General features: G+C 47.2%; 1 protein-coding gene across 1 annotated transcript in view; it reads left to right on the top strand.

The window, feature by feature from the left end:
- The window catches only part of CDON (cell adhesion associated, oncogene regulated), a 61,117-nt gene extending 39,339 nt beyond the window's left edge, over positions 1 to 21,778 (top strand). The window contains exons 11-20 of the mRNA XM_054292925.1: positions 1,607 to 1,738; positions 3,019 to 3,225; positions 4,006 to 4,187; positions 5,981 to 6,086; positions 9,227 to 9,349; positions 10,784 to 11,011; positions 12,046 to 12,323; positions 14,629 to 14,708; positions 19,452 to 19,714; positions 20,589 to 21,778. Coding sequence (XP_054148900.1) covers positions 1,607 to 1,738; positions 3,019 to 3,225; positions 4,006 to 4,187; positions 5,981 to 6,086; positions 9,227 to 9,349; positions 10,784 to 11,011; positions 12,046 to 12,323; positions 14,629 to 14,708; positions 19,452 to 19,714; positions 20,589 to 20,755 — 1,766 coding nt within the window. The 3' untranslated portion in view covers positions 20,756 to 21,778. The remainder of the gene's footprint in view (positions 1 to 1,606; positions 1,739 to 3,018; positions 3,226 to 4,005; positions 4,188 to 5,980; positions 6,087 to 9,226; positions 9,350 to 10,783; positions 11,012 to 12,045; positions 12,324 to 14,628; positions 14,709 to 19,451; positions 19,715 to 20,588) is intronic.
- The last annotated feature ends 1,120 nt before the right edge of the window (positions 21,779 to 22,898 follow it).

Genomic DNA, 22,898 nt, shown 5'->3' with positions numbered 1-22,898 from the left:
AAGAATGGCTTTTAAGTGACAGAGGGTAGGGTTAGATGGGATATTTGGAATAAATCCTTCCCTGGGAAGGTGGTGAGGCCCTGGCACAGGGTGCCCAGAGCAGCTGGGGCTGCCCCCTCCCTGGAAGTGTCCAAAGCCAGGCTGGATGGGGCTTGGAGCAGCCTGGGACAGTGGGAGGTGTCCCTGCCCAGGGGAGGGGGTGTTGACCAAGGTGAGCTTAAAGGTTCCTTCTGACTCAAATCCTTCTGGAATTCTATGATGGACAGGATAGCTTAATTTTTTTTTTAATAATTTCATGTCTTCATGAAATTTGTGAAACATACTTAGATCCTTTGCCCAACCATCCTTCTCATCATTCTATCAATGAACAGATACAAAACTGATGGCCCAAAACCTCTGAAAATCTCTCCCCTGCTAAAAAAGTCAACAACTCCCTAATTGTGACCTACCCACCTCCCAGCACATCTCTGCCTGATGAAACTTTGGGTCTCTCCCAGGCACCTTCCCAACAACTCCAATCCTGGCTGGCCTACTCACCCTCCACAGCCCAGCAGACACAGCCCCAGCCTGCACCAGCCTTGGCCAGACACACAGAAATGTTCAGTATGGCTGACTGGTCCCTCCCCTGCTCCAAAGGGAGCCTCATTCCTCACCTGCATCTGTCAGCAAGCTAGATGAGGATTCTGTGGCTCCTACTTACACAAAGAAACCTCTAACACAGGAGTCCTTCTCCTGCTCCCCCTTCATGGACTGTGTGCTAATGAGGTCAAACACCATTTTGAGAGGCCACAGTCATCCATCCCCAGCCTCTTCTCAGCCATCCCCTCCCCTGCACAGACCCTCAGAGGATGAGTCTGAGGAGGATTCTCTGTAGAACACCCCACATTTACCTGATTTTTTGTGCTACACCTCCTCCCTTTATCATCACAGGTGCACATTCCTCCACCCCACCTTCCTCCACGTGTCAGGTTCAAACAGCCCCCAGGGCATTGCACCAAACTGTGGCAGAATCCCATTCCACCCATTCTTTTCTGTAAAAGACATCCTGGTGTTCATACTCACATTCCTCCTCCTACAAACCCTCCCAGCTTACTGGGGGGCTCAGAAAGCTTCACACCAGCAAAGCCACTTGTCACAGCCCATCATATAAACCCAGATGATGCTTCCTCTTCACTGTCCTGTGATAAATCCCTGGCAAAGTCAGGGCAGTCAGTACTGCCACCCCACCCTGCTCCACACTATCCTGCCACAGGTCAAAAGCCCTCTCAGCCTGGTGTGCTGGCTCCAGCTGCTTCCACAGCATTTTTATTCCTCCTCTAGACATGGATTTCAGTGAGTAATTTTCTCCATCTGGTGATGTTGTGATGAGTGGGCTTGGCAGCACAGGCAGGAGCTGGCAGCATCACCACTAAGCACTGTGGATGTCAGTACTGCAGATGGACAGGCACCCACCCACAGCCTGGGTGGGAAATCTCTCCCTGATTGCTCTCCTGACTGTCCAGCTTGGGGTTTGAAGCCAGGGCAGCACGGTAGCAAGTGAGCATTGACAAAGAGCATTTCCTTATGCAGGCCCTACACTGATGTACTGTCTGTCAAATCTTCTTAGAAAGAACATCATCCTCGAAGAACACACAGGCTCCATCTCCACCTGCAGGAATCCCCAAGCATCCCATTGTTCATGAAGGCACAAACAATAACTTTGGTGTCATCCTCCCGGACCTGTCTCGCCACAGTGGAGGTAGGAGTGTGGATGGTTTGTGATTTGGGCACTAAAAGTTGTGTTGCAAGGAGCTGTGTCTGAGTTAACCTGTGTTTATTACTGCTCCAGGTGCTTGTATTGCCTCCTCTATTTCCTGTTTATTCTGTTACATAGGATATTTCCTAGGATGTGCTGCCTGCATGTGTGGCTCTCAAAAAACAAGAGAATTTTTGCTTACAACCCACATTCTTACTGCTCATTTTAAAACCTGTGGTATCTTTTTGCTAAATACTCTGGTTTTCTCTTTCCTTCCACTGAGAAAGAGCCAGAGGAAGAGGAAATGGGAAATGGCTGTGTCAGAGCTTTAAGTTCTCAGAGTGTGTGATATCTGTTCTGAATGTTTTCCTGTGGCTTCCCAGGGACAGGCTTATTTCTGATGGGGAGGAGATATAAGCACTTCCCAGTAGATGTGATGTTTGGCCTGGTTTCCAGTGAAAAGAGCACGTTTATAGTCCTTTTTCTCATCCCCTGTTCCCCCAGCCTTTGAACTCCTTGGCCTGGTTCAGGCAGATTTACTCAGGGGCTGAGATCTCAAATTATCTAAAATTTGGGGTGAAGCCAAAGGTGAGTGGAGAGGTTTAATAACACAGGCAAGGAGCTGAGCTTGTGGCAGCACTGAATGTCAGAGGAGCCACACAAGGGCCTTACTGGTGCCTGGCTGCAAATGCTCAGCTGCTTCATGCCCCAGAGCTGCCAGCCTGCTGCTCCTTGCTCCACTCCTCAGCACCAGCTCCATGGATCCAGGCTGGTTATTAAAGCCTCACAGCTCTTAAAACCAGATTTACTAACACCCCTCTTTCCCTTCTCTCTGTCCCACTGCTGCCTGTAACTTCAGTGAGTTCCGTAAGTACATCCTGCTGCATGCTTTGTTCTCTGTTCCTACTCATTTCTCCAGCACTCCTTCATGCAGATGGGTTGAAGTCCCATTGGGTCTGGGGGGATTTTGGGGACTTGAAAATAATAACCACCATGTTTTTCTTGTTCACTTAGTGTATGCGTCTGTTTCATTGTAGAAATGGTTGGAGTAGTGCAATACCATATAATTTTTTTAATATTATATTGGTAAGATAATAAATTCCTCTTGAATTGTCTGCTTATCATCCATCCTCTTCAGCAGTGGTGATTTCAGGAGGATTTGAGATTCTCCTTGTTAATATGTGAAATCCAACACAATCATCAGCAACGAGCTTAATCTGTTGTTAGTCAAAATTAAGTTTCAGCTGACTCTAACCCTCTTGTACCCGAATTTCCCCGTTCAGTTCCAGAAGCTCCTGACCGACCCACGATATCCACGGCCTCGGAATCGTCCGTCTACGTCACGTGGATCCCCCGTGCCAACGGGGGCTCCCCCATCACTGCCTTCAAGGTGGAGTACAAACGTCTGGGGCGCAACAGCGACTGGCTCGTCGCAGCTGGCAACATCTCTCCCTCCAAGCTGTCTGTGGAAGTTAGGAACTTGGAGCCAGGTAGCAGAAATGATCTTTCATTACTGCAGCTCTTCGGGTTTTTTCGTTTTAACTTCTGCTTGGATTACCCCGTTTCTGCTCGATTAGGTTTGGGTTTTGTGTATGGCCTAGGAGCTCGTTACATGAATTCAAGTTGATTTCTGGCTCTCCAAGTGGAAAAAAAACCCACCATAATTTAATACTTGTTCATGTGGAGAGGAGGGTTGTGTATCACTGCTATTTTTAACTTAATTGTCCTTCTAATGAACACTCAGAATGTAGAGAAAAATGCAATAATGGAAAAATGTCTGTCCTGACTTCTTCCAGTGTCTAGCCCTGAAAACTCAGGCAAAAAACACAAGAGAAGAGGGAGTGGATGGTGATAGGGATCCTTTGAAGCATCTTCTCAGTGCCCTCAGTTTAGGGATTTTCTGGGCTGATGGAGGTATCTCCAATAGCCTATTGGAGGTATCTCCAATAGCCCTGAAAACTCAGGCAAAAAACACAAGAGAAGAGGGAGTGGATGGTGATAGGGATCCTTTAAAGCATCTTCTCAGTGCCCACCAGTTTAGGGATTTCCTGGGCTGATGGGGGTATCTCCAATAGCCTTAGGACATTCCTTGAGTTACTTCTAGAAGCTGTTTATATCTCCACACCAGCCTGTGGCGAGGACTCCTCTCCTTTTCTAACTGCATGCTGTGCAAAAAGTACTTCCTAATCTGTTTAGTCTCCCCTTGAATCCTCTTTCCAGCGCTTGTTTTGCTACAAGGGCTTCTTTCTTTTCCCTCTTTCCCTTAAAAGGAGAAATGTACCGGTTCCGCGTGATCGCGGTGAACACGTACGGGGAGAGCCCGCGCAGCGCGGCGTCGCGCCCGTACCAGGTGGCCGGCTTCAGCGGGCGCTTCTCCAGCCGGCCCATCGCCGGCCCGCACATCGCCTACACCGAGGCCATCAGCGACACCCAGATCATGCTCAAGTGGACGGTGCGTGCAGCTCTGCCTCTTCTTGCTGTAGGAATGACGGGTGGAGACAGATGGAGACGAGAGATCTCTGAAGCCAGGGCTGGAATTTGGGCTTTATTACAAAGGGCCTGGGTGCAGGGACCTGCTGGGAGCTGCCAAACACAGCTCAGAGCAGGCTGAGAGAAGAGAGGGGGAGAAAGGATGAGAAGGTAAGAGAGTAAAAGGGTAAGAGCGTAGAAGGGTACGCTCTTATGTACGAAGGGTACAAGAGAGAGAGGTTCCCGTTACAATACCATAAATCTTCTTCTGTGTTGAATATTCTAATTCTCACTAACCAATCTAATACAAGATACAAATCCTATAGCATTTCCATACAGCCTATAAGAATCATTGCATTACCATCCTGTGTTACATTTTAAACCCTAAAAACTCCTCATTGGGCCCCTTCTGCCAAGCCAGTAGGGTCTGCTCTGACCCTTGGACCTGTCTACAAGCAGAGGGTATTGTTTGATCAAAAGGGAATTACCTTCAGTCCAGCCACACCATTGTTTTCCAGTTGTTCAGTAACTGAGGTATCTCAAAGCTTGCTTTCATTTCAATCTCGCTTATAGTTTCTATATTCTCAAAATCTTTTGCCAGACAAACATATTTATAAGGCTTTCCTGTTTCATCTTCCCCAACACTTACCACAGTTTGTACTTGAAAGCCAAGGATTAATGCTGTTTGTAGAGTGGTTTTCCTCCCCACAAGACCTGGAGATGATCGTGTTCGTAGGATGGGGCTGAGGCACTTCATGGCTGTATGGTAGAACTGGGGCACTTAATGGGACTTGTGCCTCTCAAGCCCTTTGCCCCCATTTCCAGACACTTTTTCCCGCTCAGAGGCAGCCCTGTCAGTTGTCTGTTGCCTTTTGCACCATCTCCCAGCTTCCCTCCACCCCACTCCCCTTCCAGCTCCCCGGGGACCCGCACACCCCTCCTCGGGTTACGCCAGATGTGCCCAACTGGCAGCTCCAGTGAGAGGCTGCAGCCGCCCCAGTCCACCTGCTCTGGCACACGCATCTCAGAGGCACCAGTGGGCTTAACTCTGTCCCAAGCCCTCTTCATGCCATGAGTTGTGAGTGAGTTGGCTCCGTTTCCTGCAATTCCTGCTGCTTTTGTCAATCCAGGCCGGGGTGGCTGGGAGAGTGTTTCAAACCCGCCGTCTTCCCTCACATCCAGTGGAGGTTTCATGTTAGAGAAACATTTTCCTTTCCCCTGTTACCTCGTCTATTGTAAACAAGTACTTTAAAGTCCTTATTGAAACCCACAGAAATTCTTTGCTCTTGTTTTGAAATCTAACCCCCTGGTATACTTTGGAGGATTTAATGTGTAGAGTTCCCAGTGTTAGTTTGCTCTGCTAGCTCAGCCTTAAGAGATGTTAAGGATAATAAACTTAAAATAACCTCTGGTTCCTCAGGAGGCTGCATAACTTAAAGATTCTTGAGCTGATTTTTAGAGTGATCTTAACTCTTTCTGAAGAGTTTTATGGTTTTAACTTTTCCATTTCCATTAATCATGCAGATTTTCAGGCTGTGCATGATCAAACCCTAACTGAGGGTTTGGGGAGGGATACGGGAGGAAAGAATAGGCCCAAACTCAGTCTCTTGTACCCATCCTACTCTCTGTCTACTCATGGGAGTTCAGTCACTTTTACTTACACAACCTTATTAAAAATACTCATATTTGCAGAGCATGAGCTACTCGGTGGCAACAGCACAGCGGGACTCAGTTAAAACTTTTCTCCTCTCATGCAGTCTTAACATTCTTTTGCAGTACATCACATCGAGCAACAACAACACGCCCATCCAGGGATTTTACATCTATTACCGGCCCACGGACAGCGACAACGACAGCGACTACAAGCGCGACATCGTGGACGGTACGGTGCCTGCCTGGAGAAGGGGAAGGACACCCTGTAGCCATGTTGGCTGTGTTTATATGAAATCTAAACTGCTTTTCCCAAGCAGTCTTTATAATATATCTCACAGGAGGAGCTATCTCAGCTCCCTAACGTCGGGGTTTGCCCACACGTGAGCTGGTTTCTTCCTTCTGAAGCCTCTTTGACGTGGAAGCTTGAGGGCTAAATGCTGGGTTTAAGTTTGGCTTGTTATACAGCTGCAAAGCCTTAATGAAGGTCTATTTAAACTGGTGTAGCTTCAAGTTGTATAAAGAGAAAGCAATCTAAATGAGGTTTAACCCAGGATAAAAACATCTGGGTTACAGACTGTACTAACAACTAGCTGGCTTTCAAAATTATTTACCCCAGCATGGACTTTCTAAGCTGGTAGTATCTTGTGTGTAATTGCCCTTCTCTCCTCTTACCTCGCCTAATCACTTCTCCTGCTATAAGGAAGTTGCTTTTAGCCTCAAGTGCTGCAGCACTCTGCAAATGCAGCTATGTTTGTGCTTCATTTTGCCTTTTAATCAAGTTATTTTTTTCCCCTGTGCATATTAGATCATCATTTTCCTGGAAGAAGTTATTAGATAATGTCTATATTAGTCCAGAAGTGGAAAACCCTTTTAAAAATATTTTATTTAATGTCCTTATTGCTCGGCCTGAGCAAATGCAGTGATCTCATTCTGGCCCAATGACGTTAATTATTTTTTTCCCCCTCATTTATTCAGTTACAAGAGGAATGGACCTTTATTTTGAAAATTTTCCCCTGCCAGACAATACTGCACATAGTACTTTGATGCATGACATAAGCTTTTGCACACTATAAAGCTATTAAAGGTCCAGAGTTTGAGCTCAGAGGCTTTAAAGAACCTTATGCAGGCTTCACCTTCATCTGCAAATGTATTTTAGCCTTTGCTAGACAGAACTTGTGTGTTTATAAATCTTATACACTGAGCAGTTAGTTGTTTAAGTGGGCTCCACTGTGCTGTGAAATTAGCTTGTTTCGGGTTTTTTTTCCGAGCGTGTGTGTATTGAACTCTTTGTGGCAGTTTGAAACCATTAGCAGCTGCTCCGCTCTGCCAGAGCCTGCAACAGAAATCACTCGGTGGAAAGATTTAAACTTCAGCTTCTCTTTACTGTGCTCCCCTAAATTAGCTTTTCAGGAGGAAAAAAAAAAAAAGAGAGAGAACTATTTTCAATTAAGTTGTGATTGGAAGCACTTGATGTGAAATATGTAGAGGAACATGTGACTTAAGGTAATTTTGCCATAAATCACTTGTTCTTTGCTCTTTTTTTTCCCCCTCTGTTACCTTTGAATTAATCTGCTTTATGACAGGGAATTCTATCTTGAAATGACTGCATGAGTTGTGGAAAAAGTGTTGTGATGCCTGTGCTAGCTAAGTGCTTGCCGCAGGCTTTCCTCACCGCTTCCTGTTAAGTCTTGTCTTTCGAGACATTCAAAACTCTGCAGAAACCTATTTTTTTTTCCTTATAAATGCCGCTGCAGGCAAAATCAGATTTTATTTGAAGGAAAAAACAAGCAGAAAAGCTCTGATGGCTCCTCGGTATCTCTCAGCCGCTTTAGGCAAAAGCAAAAAAAAATCACCCCTGTCCTGCAGCGATGGTCTGCATTTCTCCGTTTCTGGTCTGAATTTCTCTGTTTCGGGTCTGAATTTCTCTGTTTCGAGAATCCTGGAGATTGAATTTTAAATGTAAATGCAGTCTGATGTCAGTTGTTTAAATGTTTTCCCTTGCTAATGGTGCACGAAGAGGACAGTTAAAGTGCCTGTACTGATTCCAGTTCCACTAATGGTTTGAAGCGGAAACCTAAAACCTGGTGTAGTAATTACCGAAAGGAATGCTTGGGGGTGGGGGCGCCGGGAAAAGCGAGGCTGAATCTTGGGAAAAACGTGCGATTTAGGGAAAGGCAGCTCCAGCCTCAGCCAGGGCTGGGGATGTGGACACGGACCGTGCTGGGCAGCCCCTGGTGCAGAGGGGCCCCGCTGGGGGTCCCGGACCTGGGCTGGGGTCCCCGAGGAGCTTGAGCAGCATCACGGTGACAGCCGAGCACGCCCGAGCCCTTTTATTAATGCTTAAATCAGTAGGTGGTAGACAGTTCCTTAGAAACAGTGGAAACAGTTCAAGGTGGTATTTTCCAAGAGGGATTAAGAGCACTCAAACAGTTAATTAAACTCCCCCTCCAAAAAAAAAAAAAAAAAGGGTCGCTGTTTAGTAAAATTTGTCACAAGCCCGTGAAAGTAAAAACTGGGAGTGATTTATCCTGAAGTGCTCAGTGCTTCAGGAGGGTGTCTAAATGAAAAGCTGGCCGGGGGCCAGAGATGACAAAACCATCCTATTAGAGAAGATTGCTTGGCTGGGGCTGGGGCTTGGGCTCTGCAGGGGCAGTGGCACCAGGACAGCTTTGCTGCGTTCCCAGGATGGTTCATAAAATGCACCTTCAATTATTTGGGGTTTCAGCCAAACTGAGCAACTCAGATGTGTCTTTTCCATGTCACACTGATGGCTGCAGTGGTACCTTGCACATCTGGAAAATCTGCTCACAGCCAAGTTCTTCCTTGTCCCAAGCTCTGTGTGCCAGTTTTGATTGTTATTTGCCCAGTGTACTGTAAATAGTCAGCATAATCCACCCTAAACCCATCCCTCTGACAGTTCCATGTTTAGGGTGCACAGGGCTGCTGTTGAACTTAAATGCACATGTGTGGACATTTGGATGTCTGGGTTTTGAGTTTAGTGAGTTTTGGCTTTTGTAGAGAATGACTTTCTTTGAAAGAAAATACTGAAAAACCCTCACTTTAATTCATCAAAAGGTCCTTCTAATAATCAATTTCACAAGATAACACACGTCTTAGAGAGTCATGGAATGATTTGGGTTGAAAGGGACCTTCAGGATTATCTAGTTCCAGCCCTCTGTCATGAGCAGGATGCCACTTGTGGACCATGGTTTCAGTTAAATCCATAAACAACTACTGAAGATTTTTGTGCTAACAAGACAAGCTGCAGTGCTCCTGCATTTGGTAGAAAAGGTTCCTGCAAAGCACTCTGCCATAATTCTGGCTCCTATGGGTAAATGAATTGCAATTTACTTTTTGTCCCCTCCATAGGTACAAAGCAGTGGCACCTGATCAATCACCTGCAGCCTGAAACTTCTTATGACATTAAGATGCAGTGCTACAACGAGGGAGGGGAGAGCGAGTACAGCAACGTGATGATCTGTGAGACCAAAGGTGAGGCTGTGGGGCCGGGCTGGGCTGGCCTTTGGGACGGGAGAGATCCACTGGGGGGATTTCTGTGCAGCACAAAAGTCAGCTGCGAGGATGACCATAATTTTCTGGAATGTTTCGGAGGATTGTTTTGTCTTCCGAGGCTGGGATTGTTTTGAACATATGGAAAGTGATCCTTTGCACTCCTGAGGCTCTGAGCAGAGCTCTGCAGCTTTGCCTGCCCTCAGAGATAGTGCTGCTGCCTCTGCTCTGCTGATGGCCTCTCCTTAGGAGACAACCATGCGCCTGAAGATGACAGAATTGATTTGTACATCTGTTTTATGTCTTCAGGGCTCTGTGACACATTGTATAAGTGCAGACCACAGCAATTGATGGCTGTGTTGGCTGCCTCCATCCCTAATCCTGCATGCCTCTGGCACAAAGTTTGTACTGTTCTCGGGAAGTGTCAGATATGGCAGTCACATTTATTTTGCGAAGAATTCCTGTCTCCTTTAATCTCTAAAACCAAGTAAGGCTGTAAAGGGAAAATGCAGACAGTAAACTTCAAATGCAGTGCTATGAAAAAATGTTTGAGAAAAAAAAAAAAGAAAAAAGCCCTCTGGGAGCGGAAGCATCAAAATTCAGTGAAGTGAGTAGTGAAGCCTTTGAAGGAAGGAGTAGGAGCTGCAGGGCTTCAAGGCTGTGCACACAGTTGGTCTCCCTCCTGCAAGGAATATAATATTCTTCTCTAATTTTAAAACGGGCAAGATGTAATCTGTCATTCACACTGCCTCTTCCTTAAAATTTATCTCCCCCAGGCTTGTAAGGGTGATCCAGCTTATCCAGCATACCTGCATGGAGATGCTTGTCTCTCTCTGACCAGCTTCACTCCTAAGCCAGGCACCTCTTTTAGGGTTTTAGTGTCAAATGAAATCAATCTGAACTGTGGTGTACTGGAAACTAATGTAAATGCAGTTCCTGGGTTAAACCAGCATCTCATTTTCAGTGATTTTCTGTTCATCTCTTGGTTGATCTTTAGCTGTGTGGTTTGGAAAAGGGGTTAGCAGGGTTCACATCAGATAAGGGCAGGTCATCTGGCAGAGCCTGGGCGAGAGAAATGAGTGTTGTGGTTTTTCCTGACCTCAGAAGTGGAAAGATTTGTGCTCTTTCAAGTTGAGAGTTACAGCAGTTGCAGCCACGGGTACCTCGAGCGGCTCGTTAAAGTTCCAGTGACCTCAAGGAGTGGGTGAGCAGGGGATAATCACCATTTTCCAAGGCAAACAGTTATTACCCAATAGGAGCTGGCATTCTCATTGCAGGATTTAGCGTTGACTTGGAAGCTTTCTTTGCGAGGCATCGGGACTCAGACTCAGTAATTATTTTCATTTCGCGATGAAAAAAACACATTTAGAAAAATGCATTTAGTGGATGTTCATGTCCTTGTCTCTCCTCACCCAGTGAAACGCACACCAGGAGCGTCTGAGTACCCAGTGAGAGACCTGAGCACGCCCCCCAGCCCCCCTGAGCGGGCTGGGGGCAGCGGGGCCGTGGCTGCCGGCGGCCCCGTGCGCAGCGGGGACATGCTGTACCTGATCGTGGGCTGTGTCCTGGGCGTCATGGTGCTCATCCTCATCGTCTTCATCGCCATGTGCCTCTGGAAGAACCGGCAGCAGAACGCCATGCAGAGTGAGTGGGGGTTGCTTTCACGGGGAAAATATTACCCAGGGTAAAATTAGGAATGTCCATGCTGCGTTTTATGGGTGGGAAGCAGTTTCCTGTTAGGAGCCAGCTTGCATTTCTGTAGAGATTTGTACTTCCAAGTGGGCCTTAGGTGCAGCTTGGGTTTTTAAGAGCAGTGTCTCCATTTCTTCACACTGATGCTCCTTGTCCTGCTGGGTCCCTGGAGGACTGTGATGCAGTTTCACCCAGGGAATGGTGTGGGAAAGGCCTGGGCAAATTTTCTGCAGTTTGTGTTTAACTTTAGGGCCCCTGCATAGGTCTCTGATGGTTGCAGAGGCAGAATGTGTGTAATCATAATCACTTGTTAAAATTGTGGAAGGTTAAACCCTGGATCTCTCCCTTTCTTGAGTGCATCTGGAAAGAAAGAGAACTTGCAGCTCTAGGACAAGTCCCTTGTTACCTCTTAGTCCTTGCACAATGAGATGGCATTCAATGGCCAAGTGTTCCAGAGAGGTGTTAATAAGGAAAACCTGTTCATTAGCGAGCAGGAGCCTGGAGCAGGAGCTTTGCAAGGTGCTCTGCACCCACCAGCAACCCAGAGCCAGCAGAATCTCTGCCCTGGCCTTTTCTGCTCCTTGTGCATAAATCAGCCTTGTTCTTGCCACGGCCTGTGGTTATTTTTAAATACTCTTACTCTCCTACAGAGAGAAATGTAGGAGATAATAAAGATAGTATCTTCAGTTGCAGCCCAGAGAGATCTTCTGGAAGCAGCTTGTAGCAGATACAGCAGAAGGGCTGTTGGTGATACAAAAGGCCTGGTTTTAGGATGCTCTTGTAGTGATTGACATCAGCCAGGTCTTCCAGACCAACATTTCTGGCCTGCTCTCCAGGATGTGGCTGTTTTCCATGTCTACAAGCACATGTATGCTAAGCAGTGGGATAGCAGAGTTAGCTCACAAAAGCTGGGGAAAGAAAAGACAAGTTCATTATTTTTTAGGGTTGCTCAGTAGAAGCGCTTTCAGTAGAAATGTCTTTTGCAGAATACGACCCTCCAGGCTACCTGTACCAAGGGGCAGATGTCAATGGGCAGATGATTGAGTACACGACCTTGCCCGGGACCAGCCGGGTCAGCGGCAGCATCCACGGGAGCTTCCTCAGCAACGGCCTCAGCAACGGCTGCCCCCACCTCCACCACAAAGTCACCAACAGGGTCAACGGCATCGTGAGTGCAGGAGGAGCAGGGCTGTACCCAGGGCACACCAACTCCCTGTCCAGAACACACAGAATGGACTATGAGCATCCCCGTCACCTTGTGAACGTAAGGTCCTACGCTCGGTGGGAGGCTCAGCCCGGATCGTGGGGTTCATTCAGGGGCTGTGGAAGCAGGCTTAGTTTGGGTGGGGGAATGCTCATCCACTGATAACAGCCAGTTCCACTGAATTCCTTATCCCAGAGGAAGCAACTGGGCTGATATTTGTGATACTAACATCATGGTTTTCATTTGAGAATATCAAATGACAGCAAGAATTCCACTTACTCTGGGAAATCTGCCTCTACCCTCCTCCTAACAGCATGTAAGCTCTGAGAATGCCTCAGTGCTGGGCTGAGATACTTTACTTGTACATATGGTATTTCTCAATCTCCAAGTTAAATACATTTAATTATAGCTGCTTATTCTGCAGCTTTATGGATCACCCGTTTTTCCCCCACCTGTTTCAGATCTGTAACTCTGAGCAATGCTATTAATTATGGCAAAGCACGAATGGCGCAGGAGGTTCCATGGAATGAAGTGCCCCATACATCTTGAGCTGCAGCACAGCCATAACTGCTTTTTTTCTTGTTTTTCAGTCCCCTGTTTGTGACTGTTGAGACAGGCTCGTTTTTTGTTTTGAAATTGAAAATAAAATTAAAAACTAATTTCAGTCTGCGACCCAGCTTTTGTATGCTGTGGAAAAATACTTCATTTGCTGAAACGTGTCCTGTTTCCAAGAGAGAATAATGATTTCATTATTGTCTATGGAAACAGATGGCTTGCATTCAGACTTACTAAACTTACTCAAAACTGTGAACATTGCCCAGGAAAACTGAAAGAAAAAGTTCAAAAGTCTGAATAACCCATGCTGTTTCTGGAGAAAAAAAACGGATCTATTGTTTGTGTTGGTAATTGAGCACAAGCACTTCATTTTATTGAACAACAAATTAGCACTTGCACAGTAGTTGCCACTTCACTTCCCTCCAGTCTGAGCCCAGACCAGTCAGTTCTTTACCCCATTCTGCCCTTGGCCTACCCATGGAGCAAGAAGTGCCCACTTTTGGTTGTTTTCAAGCACAACCAAGGCCCAAACTGGGTTTTTTTTGTCCTGTCCAACCTCCCAGTGGGTGAAACTCTCCAAAAATCTCCAAGCCCTCAGGGAGAGAGGATTTGCAGTGCTCAAAAGCTTGTCTGGGAGAAAGACTGGGAGTTTGCATTCAGTTTTGTCCCCTCCATTTTTATTTTTTTGGGGGGAAAAATGAAATACATGTGTGATGACACAGGTCTTGGTGCCTGGAGCTCCTCTGTGCCATGAGGTGTCCACCCAACACCTCTGTCCTGCTGGGAGCAGGTGATGGGGTTGAGCCTTTCTTTCCCCACTCCCTGTTAGGAAAGTTTGAGTCACAGGATCTCTGCCCATGGAGAAGGGCTGGGGCTGGCACGTGGGCGAGGCAGAGGAACAGGATGTTCTGATCCTGTTAGGTTGCTCTTTATTGTTTCAATGATTGGCTTAAATGAGGAAGGGAGAAACTGGCCAGGATGGCAATCAGGGCTAATTAGGCATTTCCTCAGTGCTCCCTATCCCTCAAAAACTTCAGGGTAAGCTCTGTTTTTGCGAAAACAGGGATTGCTAGAAGTTGCCTGGCACTTGAGCTGCCAAAAGCCAGGTGAGCCTTCCCAGCCTGGCTCCCTCCTGGAGGCCAGGGCAGAGCCTGGCTCTGCAGCCCCCTTGGAGTGGCTCCCACATCACTGTCTGCCTGGTCCCCAACAATGAGGTATGTGTTAATCTGGGCATTTCAACTGGCTTGTAATGGCCCCGTTAGCCAAAACCAACAACACAAAATCCCTCTCACCCGGAGTCATTGCTGGCTGAGGAATTGCCCCATCTGTGCAAATACGAAACGGTTCAAAAATCAGCGTAGTGAAGTAAACTGATCTAATCGGAGTAATTACAGGAAAGTGGGATGGGTTTGTGTGTGACATCAGCCCTGCAAATTTAATCCTCTGTCTCCCTAAACAAGCCTTGCGTGCTAATGAACAGCAATTCGCTTTCGTGTCTGTCATCAGCGTTAAAAATAAATATATTTACAGTGTGTTTATTAAATTAGACCTCAGCATATTAAGCTGAAAACAGACCAGGGAAATGACCACATACTTGTCTAAGCTGCAGTTATTTACTTTTCCCTGACACACACACTGGCAAAGCCCTCCCCTGGCCTTTGGACAATCGCTCAGTGTTGCTGTGCCACGTACAGCCCGAAGCAGGACATTGATAATGTGATCAGAGTGGGGAAACTGAGCCAAAGAGCCCTGGGGTGTCCCTGCAGTGATTTGATTTATAATCATTAATTATTAATCCTTCCTGCTGCAGGGTGGAGGGATGTACACGGCAGTGCCACAGGCTGACCCCGCGGAGTGCATCAGCTGCCGGAATTGTCGGAACAATAACAGGTGAGAAATGACAGTCACAGGTGAGAAATGACAATCTCAGGTGAGAAATGACAATAACAGGTGAGATTTGACAATCACAGGTGAGATATTACAGTCACAGGTGAGAAATGACAGTCACAGGTGAGAAATGACAGTAACAGGTGCGAAATGACAGTCACAGGTGAGAAATGACAATCTCAGGTGAGAAATGACAATAACAGGTGAGAAATTACAATCACAGGTGAGATTTGACAATCACAGGTGAGAAATGACAGTCGCAGGTGAGAAATGACAATCTCAGGTGAGAAATGACAATCACAGGTGAGATTTGACAATCACAGGTGAGACATTACAGTCACAGGTGAGAAATGACAGTCACAGGTGAGATTTGACAGTAACAGGTGAGAAATGACAGTCACAGGTGAGAAATGACAGTCACAGGTGAGAAATGACCAGCCCAGAGAACAGCCCTCCCTCTGTGTGCTGGGGTGGAGCTGGGGCTGACAAAAGATGAGAGCTGGAGTTCTGGCTAGCATGAGGAGCTCCATGGATGACCTGGAGGGCAGTTGAAGATTTTCCATAGGACAGAATATAACAAGTTGTTAAAATTCCAGAGCTCACTTTGCTCAACATTCTCCTCTGATGCTGTCTAGGAAGTAAGGCAAGTTGGGCACTCAATTTTAGAAAAAAATCTGTATTTCCTGTGTTTTTCTTCAGTTCTGAGATAACAAAATCATTCCATATGGAGCTTGTCAAATTGGATTTAATTGGTCTTCTATATTTTACACTTCCTGACATTAAGAACACTAACCAACTCACTCCTTTGCCTTCACAATGCTGTTCTTTGTAAAACATGGGATGTGAAGTTCTTGAGGCCTTCAGGAGGAGATGACCCACCATTGTCAGAGTGGGATACATTTTTTTTCATATGAAAAAGGATTCTTGTGTACAATTAGGGAAAATCTGTCTTCTGCATTGTAGCTGGGAGTCAGAAACCTGATAAAAATTACTGAGTTTTCACTTTTGGCATTATTATCCTCCTTAGGCTTCTGACTCAATCTCTGGTAGTTTTCATGATTAGAAATAGGACTGAAAGTCAGACAAGCTGGGCTGCTCTGACTGGCAGGTTCTGGGCTTTTTTTTCAATCATACTTTGATTTTTCAGTATTGTTAAAATCTTCAGCTGCCTTTAGGTGTGCATCTGGCTAAGCTGAGTTGAAGTTAATCATTGAATCATTGAATATTCTGAGTTGGGCCCACAAGCATCCTCGAGTCCAACCCCTGCTGAACAATCAAGCTGTTGTTGAAGGCAGAAAACACATTTACTTTATTTTCATAGATTTGCTTTTTAAAATATCACTTATAATGAGCTTTGAATCCTTCTTCCTTCCATGAATATGGGCATGACAGTGAAATGCTGACGAGCTGCTGCTGGCAGGGGGAGCAGGGCATGCCTTGCCTGGCCCAGTGTCCCTGGCAGGTCTCAGGAAAGCCCAGTGCATTCCCTCACACCACAGTGCTGTGATTTCCAGCAGGCTGTGCAGCAGCCTCGTGGTAATTTGGAACATGCCATATGTGTTACACTGTAATTAAGAGCTTGCTTCCAGCGTTAAACACATTTAATTCTTTTTTTGCTCTTTTTTTTTTCTCCCTAAGAAAGCGATGGAAAGAGTTCCATCCTCAGCAGCTGCGCTGCTCCTCCCAGCCAGGTCATCAGCAGGGCCTGAACTTTGAGTTTTCACAGCCCCATTCTATATTTGACTGCTTGACAGAGAAACAAGCTGTCCCTGGGAGCTGCCTTGGCCCGGAGGGGATCATTACCCTCGGTTTGGCCGAGAGCTGCACGGCAGGGACCGCTCTGTTCCTGCCCTGCCGCTGGGGGAATGCACAGAGGACATGGGAGAGGGGAGAGGAGGGGACCGGGACGTGCCTCAGCTTTCCACCAGGGAGCTGGGGGTGCCCAGGGGGAGGAGGAGGAGGAGAGGAGGAGGAGGAAGGCCTGTTGGGTTAGTGCAGCCAGCCCAGGAGGTTTTGGCAAGCAGGAATTTGAGGCTGGAGCGTTTTCCCCATTTTGTTCAGCCCCAGTGCACAGGTGAGGGCTGTCCCCCTGTCCCCAGCCCAGCCTGGAATCCCTGCTGAAATCAGGCAGGAGGGAGGGGGTTCAGGTGGACACAGCTCTGTCAGGCTGTGCCACATCAGCCCTGTGGCCTTGGTGCCACGAATTCCTCACCAGCCCATTCCCACCAAATGCCTGGAGCTGTTGCTGATTTGAGGTGAATGCAGCAGTTTTGTGAATTGTAACCACGTGCAAATGAATCCTAAAGGTTCAGCGTTATTTCATAGCTGTTTTCAGCAACAGCCATCTCAGAGCAGGTTTTATTGTTTCAGTGCTGAAATCCCTGGGTCTTCTGTTTAAATTAGCACTTTATCCCTCATAACTTCTCGTGGAGCCTTGCCAGAGGGAGAAGCTGCTGAAAACTGGAGACCCACTTTGCTATTGTGGACAAAGCCTGTGGTTGACAGGATTGAGAACTGATCTTTTTTCTTCTCTTGTGCCTTTGTGCTAAAGCTCTCAAGATACCTGACGTTTGCAGAGGAATTTTCACTTTTGCAGATCTCTCTCCTTTGCTAATTCACTGTATTTTGATCAGGAATCTGAAATACTCAATACAGATGTAGGAACATCAGTTTGTTTTTCCAGACTTTTCATCTAAATGATGATTTTTTTAGATTATAGTTTAGTAGGGTTTCAGAATTAAGAATTGACAGAAGATGTGTTTTCCCAGTAGGGATTTTACATCACTCCTCCTCCACACTCTGCTCTGGTTATCCCCATGGCTAGTTTCCATCAAAATGTGGTTCTTGAAGCTTAGAAGGTTGAACTGCTGTTGAAACATCCTTCAAGCTCTTACAATAACACAGAGAACTTCACTGACCCCTGTATCTTTAAGAAGAAACCCCCCAAACATGCAAACCCAAACATTTAGATGGGTTTCTCTGAGCTTTTTTTCCTAAATAATAAGTGAGTGCAGTCAAAACCTCTGCGGAGAGAAAGGCAAACTAATAAATGGATTTGTTTGAGGACCAGATGTGTTTCATGTGGATTCTCCAGTGGCTTCTGTGGTATTTTGGTACTTGGAATAATGATTTTGGAGGCAGTTACAGGAGTGGGAGGACAAAATAGGAGAGTGAAGGCTGAAGCTTAGTGCTGCTCCATCCTCACAGCTTTTGGGAGGGGAGCAGGCTCCAGAGGGAACCCATTTGTCCTGTTCTGGCTTTGCAGGTGAAGAATCTGCCTGAGGGAAAGCTCATGACAGCTCCTCCTCTGACAGGTTCATTTCTGTTGTTGGGTGTTTTGTTGCCCTTTCAGTTCTGGCAGTATCGATCCCAGGTTTTGATCAGGTTTCTGGTGTGAACTGAGGCTCTGGGCAGGGCTGTAGGACAGGTCCCTCCAGTGTGATGGTTTCCCTTATTGCCATGACTTTTTTAATGGCATAAAAGTTGTTTGTGGGACTTGGGCAGGACTTAACTGAGACTGCCAAGCTTAACATGTCGTGGTTGAAACCCTTCTGAGCTCAGTGCTGGGCTGTTGTCGAGGTGAGCCCTGCTGCCTGCTGCCCTGCACTGCTGTCCCAGCCCATCTTTCCTCATTTTCAGCAATTTTTCATCTGCTCTGCTCAGGTTTGGGCCAGAATCAGTCTGGAGCAGCACACAGTGCTCTTTGCTGAGCAGGCAGGTCCCAGAGATGCATTTTTGTATGTCCAAATGCAATCTTAGAGAGCCCCAGGGATGATGGATAGCAAGTGCACTGGGCTGATCCTGTGAGCAGAGCAGATGAGAGATGGGTTTACATCTGGTCAGAAAAAAAGAGAAGGATGCTCAGAGCTGTATCTGCACCAGCACATAGAGACCTGGAGCTTGTTCAGCTTTCACAGGGGCATTTTGGGGTGTCACTGGAGGCTGTGAACACTCTCCATCCTTATTTCCATGCGTTTATCTGCAGATCCATCTCTGTCCTGCACCACAGAACAAGGAGCATCTTGATGTGTAGTTTCTCAAAATTTGTGATAGCTGCACAAGTGAACCTTTTATTTTTGGGGTAGTTATGGCTTTCTTATGTAGGAATTGTTTCTATAAATGTTCTCTGAGGCCACATTGTTCATGGGGCTGCAAACACTGAGGTGTTTTCCCTCATACCAGAATGCTATGTGTGTCAAAGTCCTGCTCCTTTTTTTTTAAAGCTTTAATACCTCAGCTGTAACAATTGATTCAGCACTTTAACTTCTGTGCCACAGCTTTACACAGGTATTACAGGGCCACAGTCTGACTTACACAGCAGAACAGGGGGGTTAAATTTGTTATATTGCATCTATTTTTCTAATTTGCATTCACTCCAATAACACTTAGTATTTATTTTTCAAGGTACCTAAGTGTGCTGCTTGGGTTTCAAGTTTGAGCTCTTTATCTTGGCAGTGAAAACATGTTTTATGGAGTTGCTTTGATGGAGAAATGGACTCACAAGTCAGGTCATTGGGTCTCAGTTGATGGGGGAAGGAACTGAGCGTGTTTTGAATGTTTTCAGCTGTCTGCTGGGAGAAAAAAAAAAACCACTCAATCCTTTTCTTAATGTCAGAATCGCTCCACAGATATATTTAAAACTGATTTGACAAATGCTCTGATCGTTGATATGGTAAAACATTTAAAAGTTGTGGGGGGAAGAAGGAAGGGGGGAAGAAGTAACGTTGCCCTCTGTCCCTCCCGCAGGTGTTTCACCAAAACCAACGGCACTTTCGGCAGCAGCACGCTGCCCGTGGTGCCCCTGGGAGCCCCTTTCCAGCAGGAGGGCGTGGAGATGAAGCCCCTGAGCCCCCATGTGATGGTGGCCATGTGCCTGGCCCCGGCCGGCCCCGAGTGCAGCGCCGGGCCGGAGCAGGAGGAGGGCGGCGAGAGCGCGGAGCAGCCCCCGGCACAGCGTCCCTGCTGCCGGGAGGGCATCAGCCAGCAGCTCTCCGTGGATTGCATGGACGGTGAGGCACCCCTCAGGGGATATCCCTGCCTGGGAGGCTGGGAATGTTCTGTAGGGAGCTTAATTTATTGCAGGGAAGACAGTAATTAAACACCTGTAAGAGCAGGCTTGGAGGAAGGTGAAGCGTCCCTGCCTTTCCCATCATGGAAAGTGGGAGCGGTGCTGCTCCAGTGCCTGCTCCTGTCATGCCCGTGTGGTTGATGCCTCTCAAAAGGGCTCACTGACACATAAGGAGGCTGTGACTGATGGATGCTGCACTCACAGCACACCCAGTGGCCCTGACACAGGACACGAGCATCCCAAAGCCACCCTGGAGGCAGGAGCTGGCACAGGGAGGGACCCAGTCTCTGTTGGTGGAAAGAGAACCTGTTCCTCGTCCCACCCTGGAATCATTGCTGCTTGTGTGCTGAAATCAGGCAGCTCCCCCAGGCAGGAAGGGAAGGGAGGTTCAGGTGGACACAGCTCTGGCAAGGTGTGCCAGATCAGCACTGTGGCCTTAGTGCCATGAATTCCTCACTGACCCATTTCCACCACATGCCTGGAGCTGTTGCTGATTTGGGGTGAATGCAGCAGTTTTGTGAATTGTGACCACGTGTTAATGAATCCTAAAGGTTCAGCATTATTTCATAGCTGTGTTCATCTCAGAGCAGGTTTTATTATTCCAGTGCTGGAACCTCCTCTGAGCTGTTCCATACAGGTGCTGTGCTGGGATAGAACCTGTGCCCTGTGCTTGTGCCTGGTATGGTGGAAATGAGCCTGAGCCCAAAGAGCATCACCCACTGGAATTAAAGAGTTTTTGGGGCATGTGGTTCTGTTAAACTGACAGAAAATCTGAAAAACCCAACCCAACCACGTGCCCTGCTCTTGCTTTGCAGGCAGCAGCTTCCTGCACTCGGAAACGTCGAACCACATTTTGAGTTGGAGTCCCCTCATTCTTCAGCCTCTTTCCAAGGACTGTAAGGAAAAACCAGGATGGAGTTCATCCGGAGTCACCCTAAATGGTTCTGGGGACCTTTGTCAGCTCCAGCTGCAGGAAACCTGAGGCAGTGACCGTGTCCCCACTCAAGGCCAGGAACTGCACCGCTGAAAGGGAGTCACGGGGGGATGTTAATTATAACAGAGAGAGTCACTATTTATTTTTTGTAGTAGTGTCATATGAATGTATCTTGGTTTCAAAATGGTTGCCTTTTTATATTATTTATGCCTTGAAATCCCTTTTTTTGTTGGTTTTTTTTTTTTTTCTTCCCCCACACACCCCACAAAACTAGCCTGGTTATGTGTATAAAAAAGAATTGTAATAATATAAAGAATGAGGATGGGAAATGTGGAGTGTGTTTCCATGGCAGTTTACCAGTGGGACAAGCACTTCTGAGGAGCCCAAGAGAGGGATTTAAGCAGGTCTGAAATGACCAACAGCTGCCACCTCCCTGGCAGCTCAGTGACATGGCACTGGAACCCTCCTTTCCATGAACACCTCTGGCCTCTCTTGCTTTCTCTGGGAAGATCCTGATGAAGAAATAAGAAGATCAGTAAGGAAAATGGGCCTTGGTTGAGTCTGTCCTGTGCAGCTTGAAGCAGAACTTGAGTCAGTGACTGTGTCTTTAAGTGCTCAATAACCCTTCTGCAGAAGTACAGGTGGAAATCCAGCCTGTCTCACTTTCCCACTCACAGAAGACAAAATCCAGTTCAGCTCTTGGTTTGAGGGATTACTAACAGCTTGGACAGCTCTGAAACAAAACCAGTCCTGGTGAAACAGCTCCCAGCAGCCCTGGGCACTGTGAGGAACCTGCCCATCCTGGACACAGCACGATGGAGGTGCTGCAACCTTAACTGCAGGGCTTGGGTGGGTGTTTTTTCCTTTCCAAATTTAATCCCAGAAAATAAACCAAACCAGTGCTTGCAAAGCACTCCCTCACCCCACAGGAGTCACAGTGCAAAGCCCCAGAAATGAAGCACGATTTTCAGAGATGGCTACCCTAGGGTGACACCTGCAGCCCAGAGCAGTGTGTCCCTGGCCAGTGTGGAAGGGAGGGAGCTGTGCCAGCCTGGCTGCAGCTCTCCAAAGCCCTGGGGAGCTCAGGGCTGCTGGTGCAGCTGCAGCAGTATTGTGTGAGGAGGAAGCCCTTGAGATCTGCTTTGGTAGCAGCAGCTCCTTGGGCTGCTCTGTGTTGGGATGGGGTTTTTATGTTTCACAGAGTTTGATTTGGAGAGACCTTAAAGCTCATCCCATCCCACCCCTGCCATGGGCAAGGACACCTTCCACCATCCCAGGCTGCTCCAAACCCCATTCACCCTGGCCTTGGGCACTTCCAAGACTGGGACAGCCACAGCTGCTCTGGGTACCCTGTGCCAGGGCCTCACCACCCTCCCAGGGAAGAATTTATTCCCAATATCCCATCTAAACCTGCCCTCTGGCTGTGGGAAACCATTCTCCCATGTCCTGTAACTATCTGCTTGTATAAGAAATCCATCTCCTTCCTACTTCAGGTAATTGAAGACCACAATGAGCTCTCCCCAAAGCCTTCCCTGTTGCATTATTTGTGGTTATATTTATTATTTTGCCCTTTTTTTGGGTTGTGCTTCCTCCCAGCTACAGCTGCCTTATCCCAAAGTTCTTTGCACACCATGGACTTCACACCCATGGGCTTTGGCTGCCACGTACCCCAGAGCCATCACAAATCTCCCTCCTCCCTTTTTGTTTATCTCTGGATTTTCCTTTTGCAGGATCTGCTGCAAGCCTTTCCCCTTTTCCCACAGAGATTGGCCCACAAGTTGTTGGGATTTAACTGTGGCTGCTTCGTTTTCCCCAAACACTGAAATTGAACCGTGGTTTTAAACAACTTTGCTTAAATCTCCCCTGTGTTGTGGGTGTGTCAGATAAAGATGCTCTGTTTTCCAGAGAAGCTGTAATACCCCTTTGGAATGTTCTGTGTTTGGAAGTGATGGTTTTGCAGGGGGTTTGGGTGGGGTTTGTATTTCTGGGGGTGGTTTGATAAAGGGATCAATGCTGCATTATGGCTGGTGTGGGGATTGATACTCTGGGCAGTGATCACAGTTGGTTTGTGTGGCTTGATACTTCCCAATGGGTTATTATTAACCAAAAACAGGAGAGAATGGCCCAAGGTGCCCTTGTCTCCACACACAGCAGAAGATGAGGGCTCAGGAAAGCTGGGAACTGCCTGACA

The sequence above is a fragment of the Melozone crissalis genome, unplaced genomic scaffold (assembly GCF_028551555.1).
Source record: "Melozone crissalis strain CALT ecotype California unplaced genomic scaffold, PUWL_Pcris_2 ptg000120l_1, whole genome shotgun sequence".
NCBI classification, from domain to species: Eukaryota; Metazoa; Chordata; class Aves; order Passeriformes; family Passerellidae; genus Melozone; species Melozone crissalis.
This window is presented reverse-complemented; position numbering and strand designations above follow the sequence as displayed.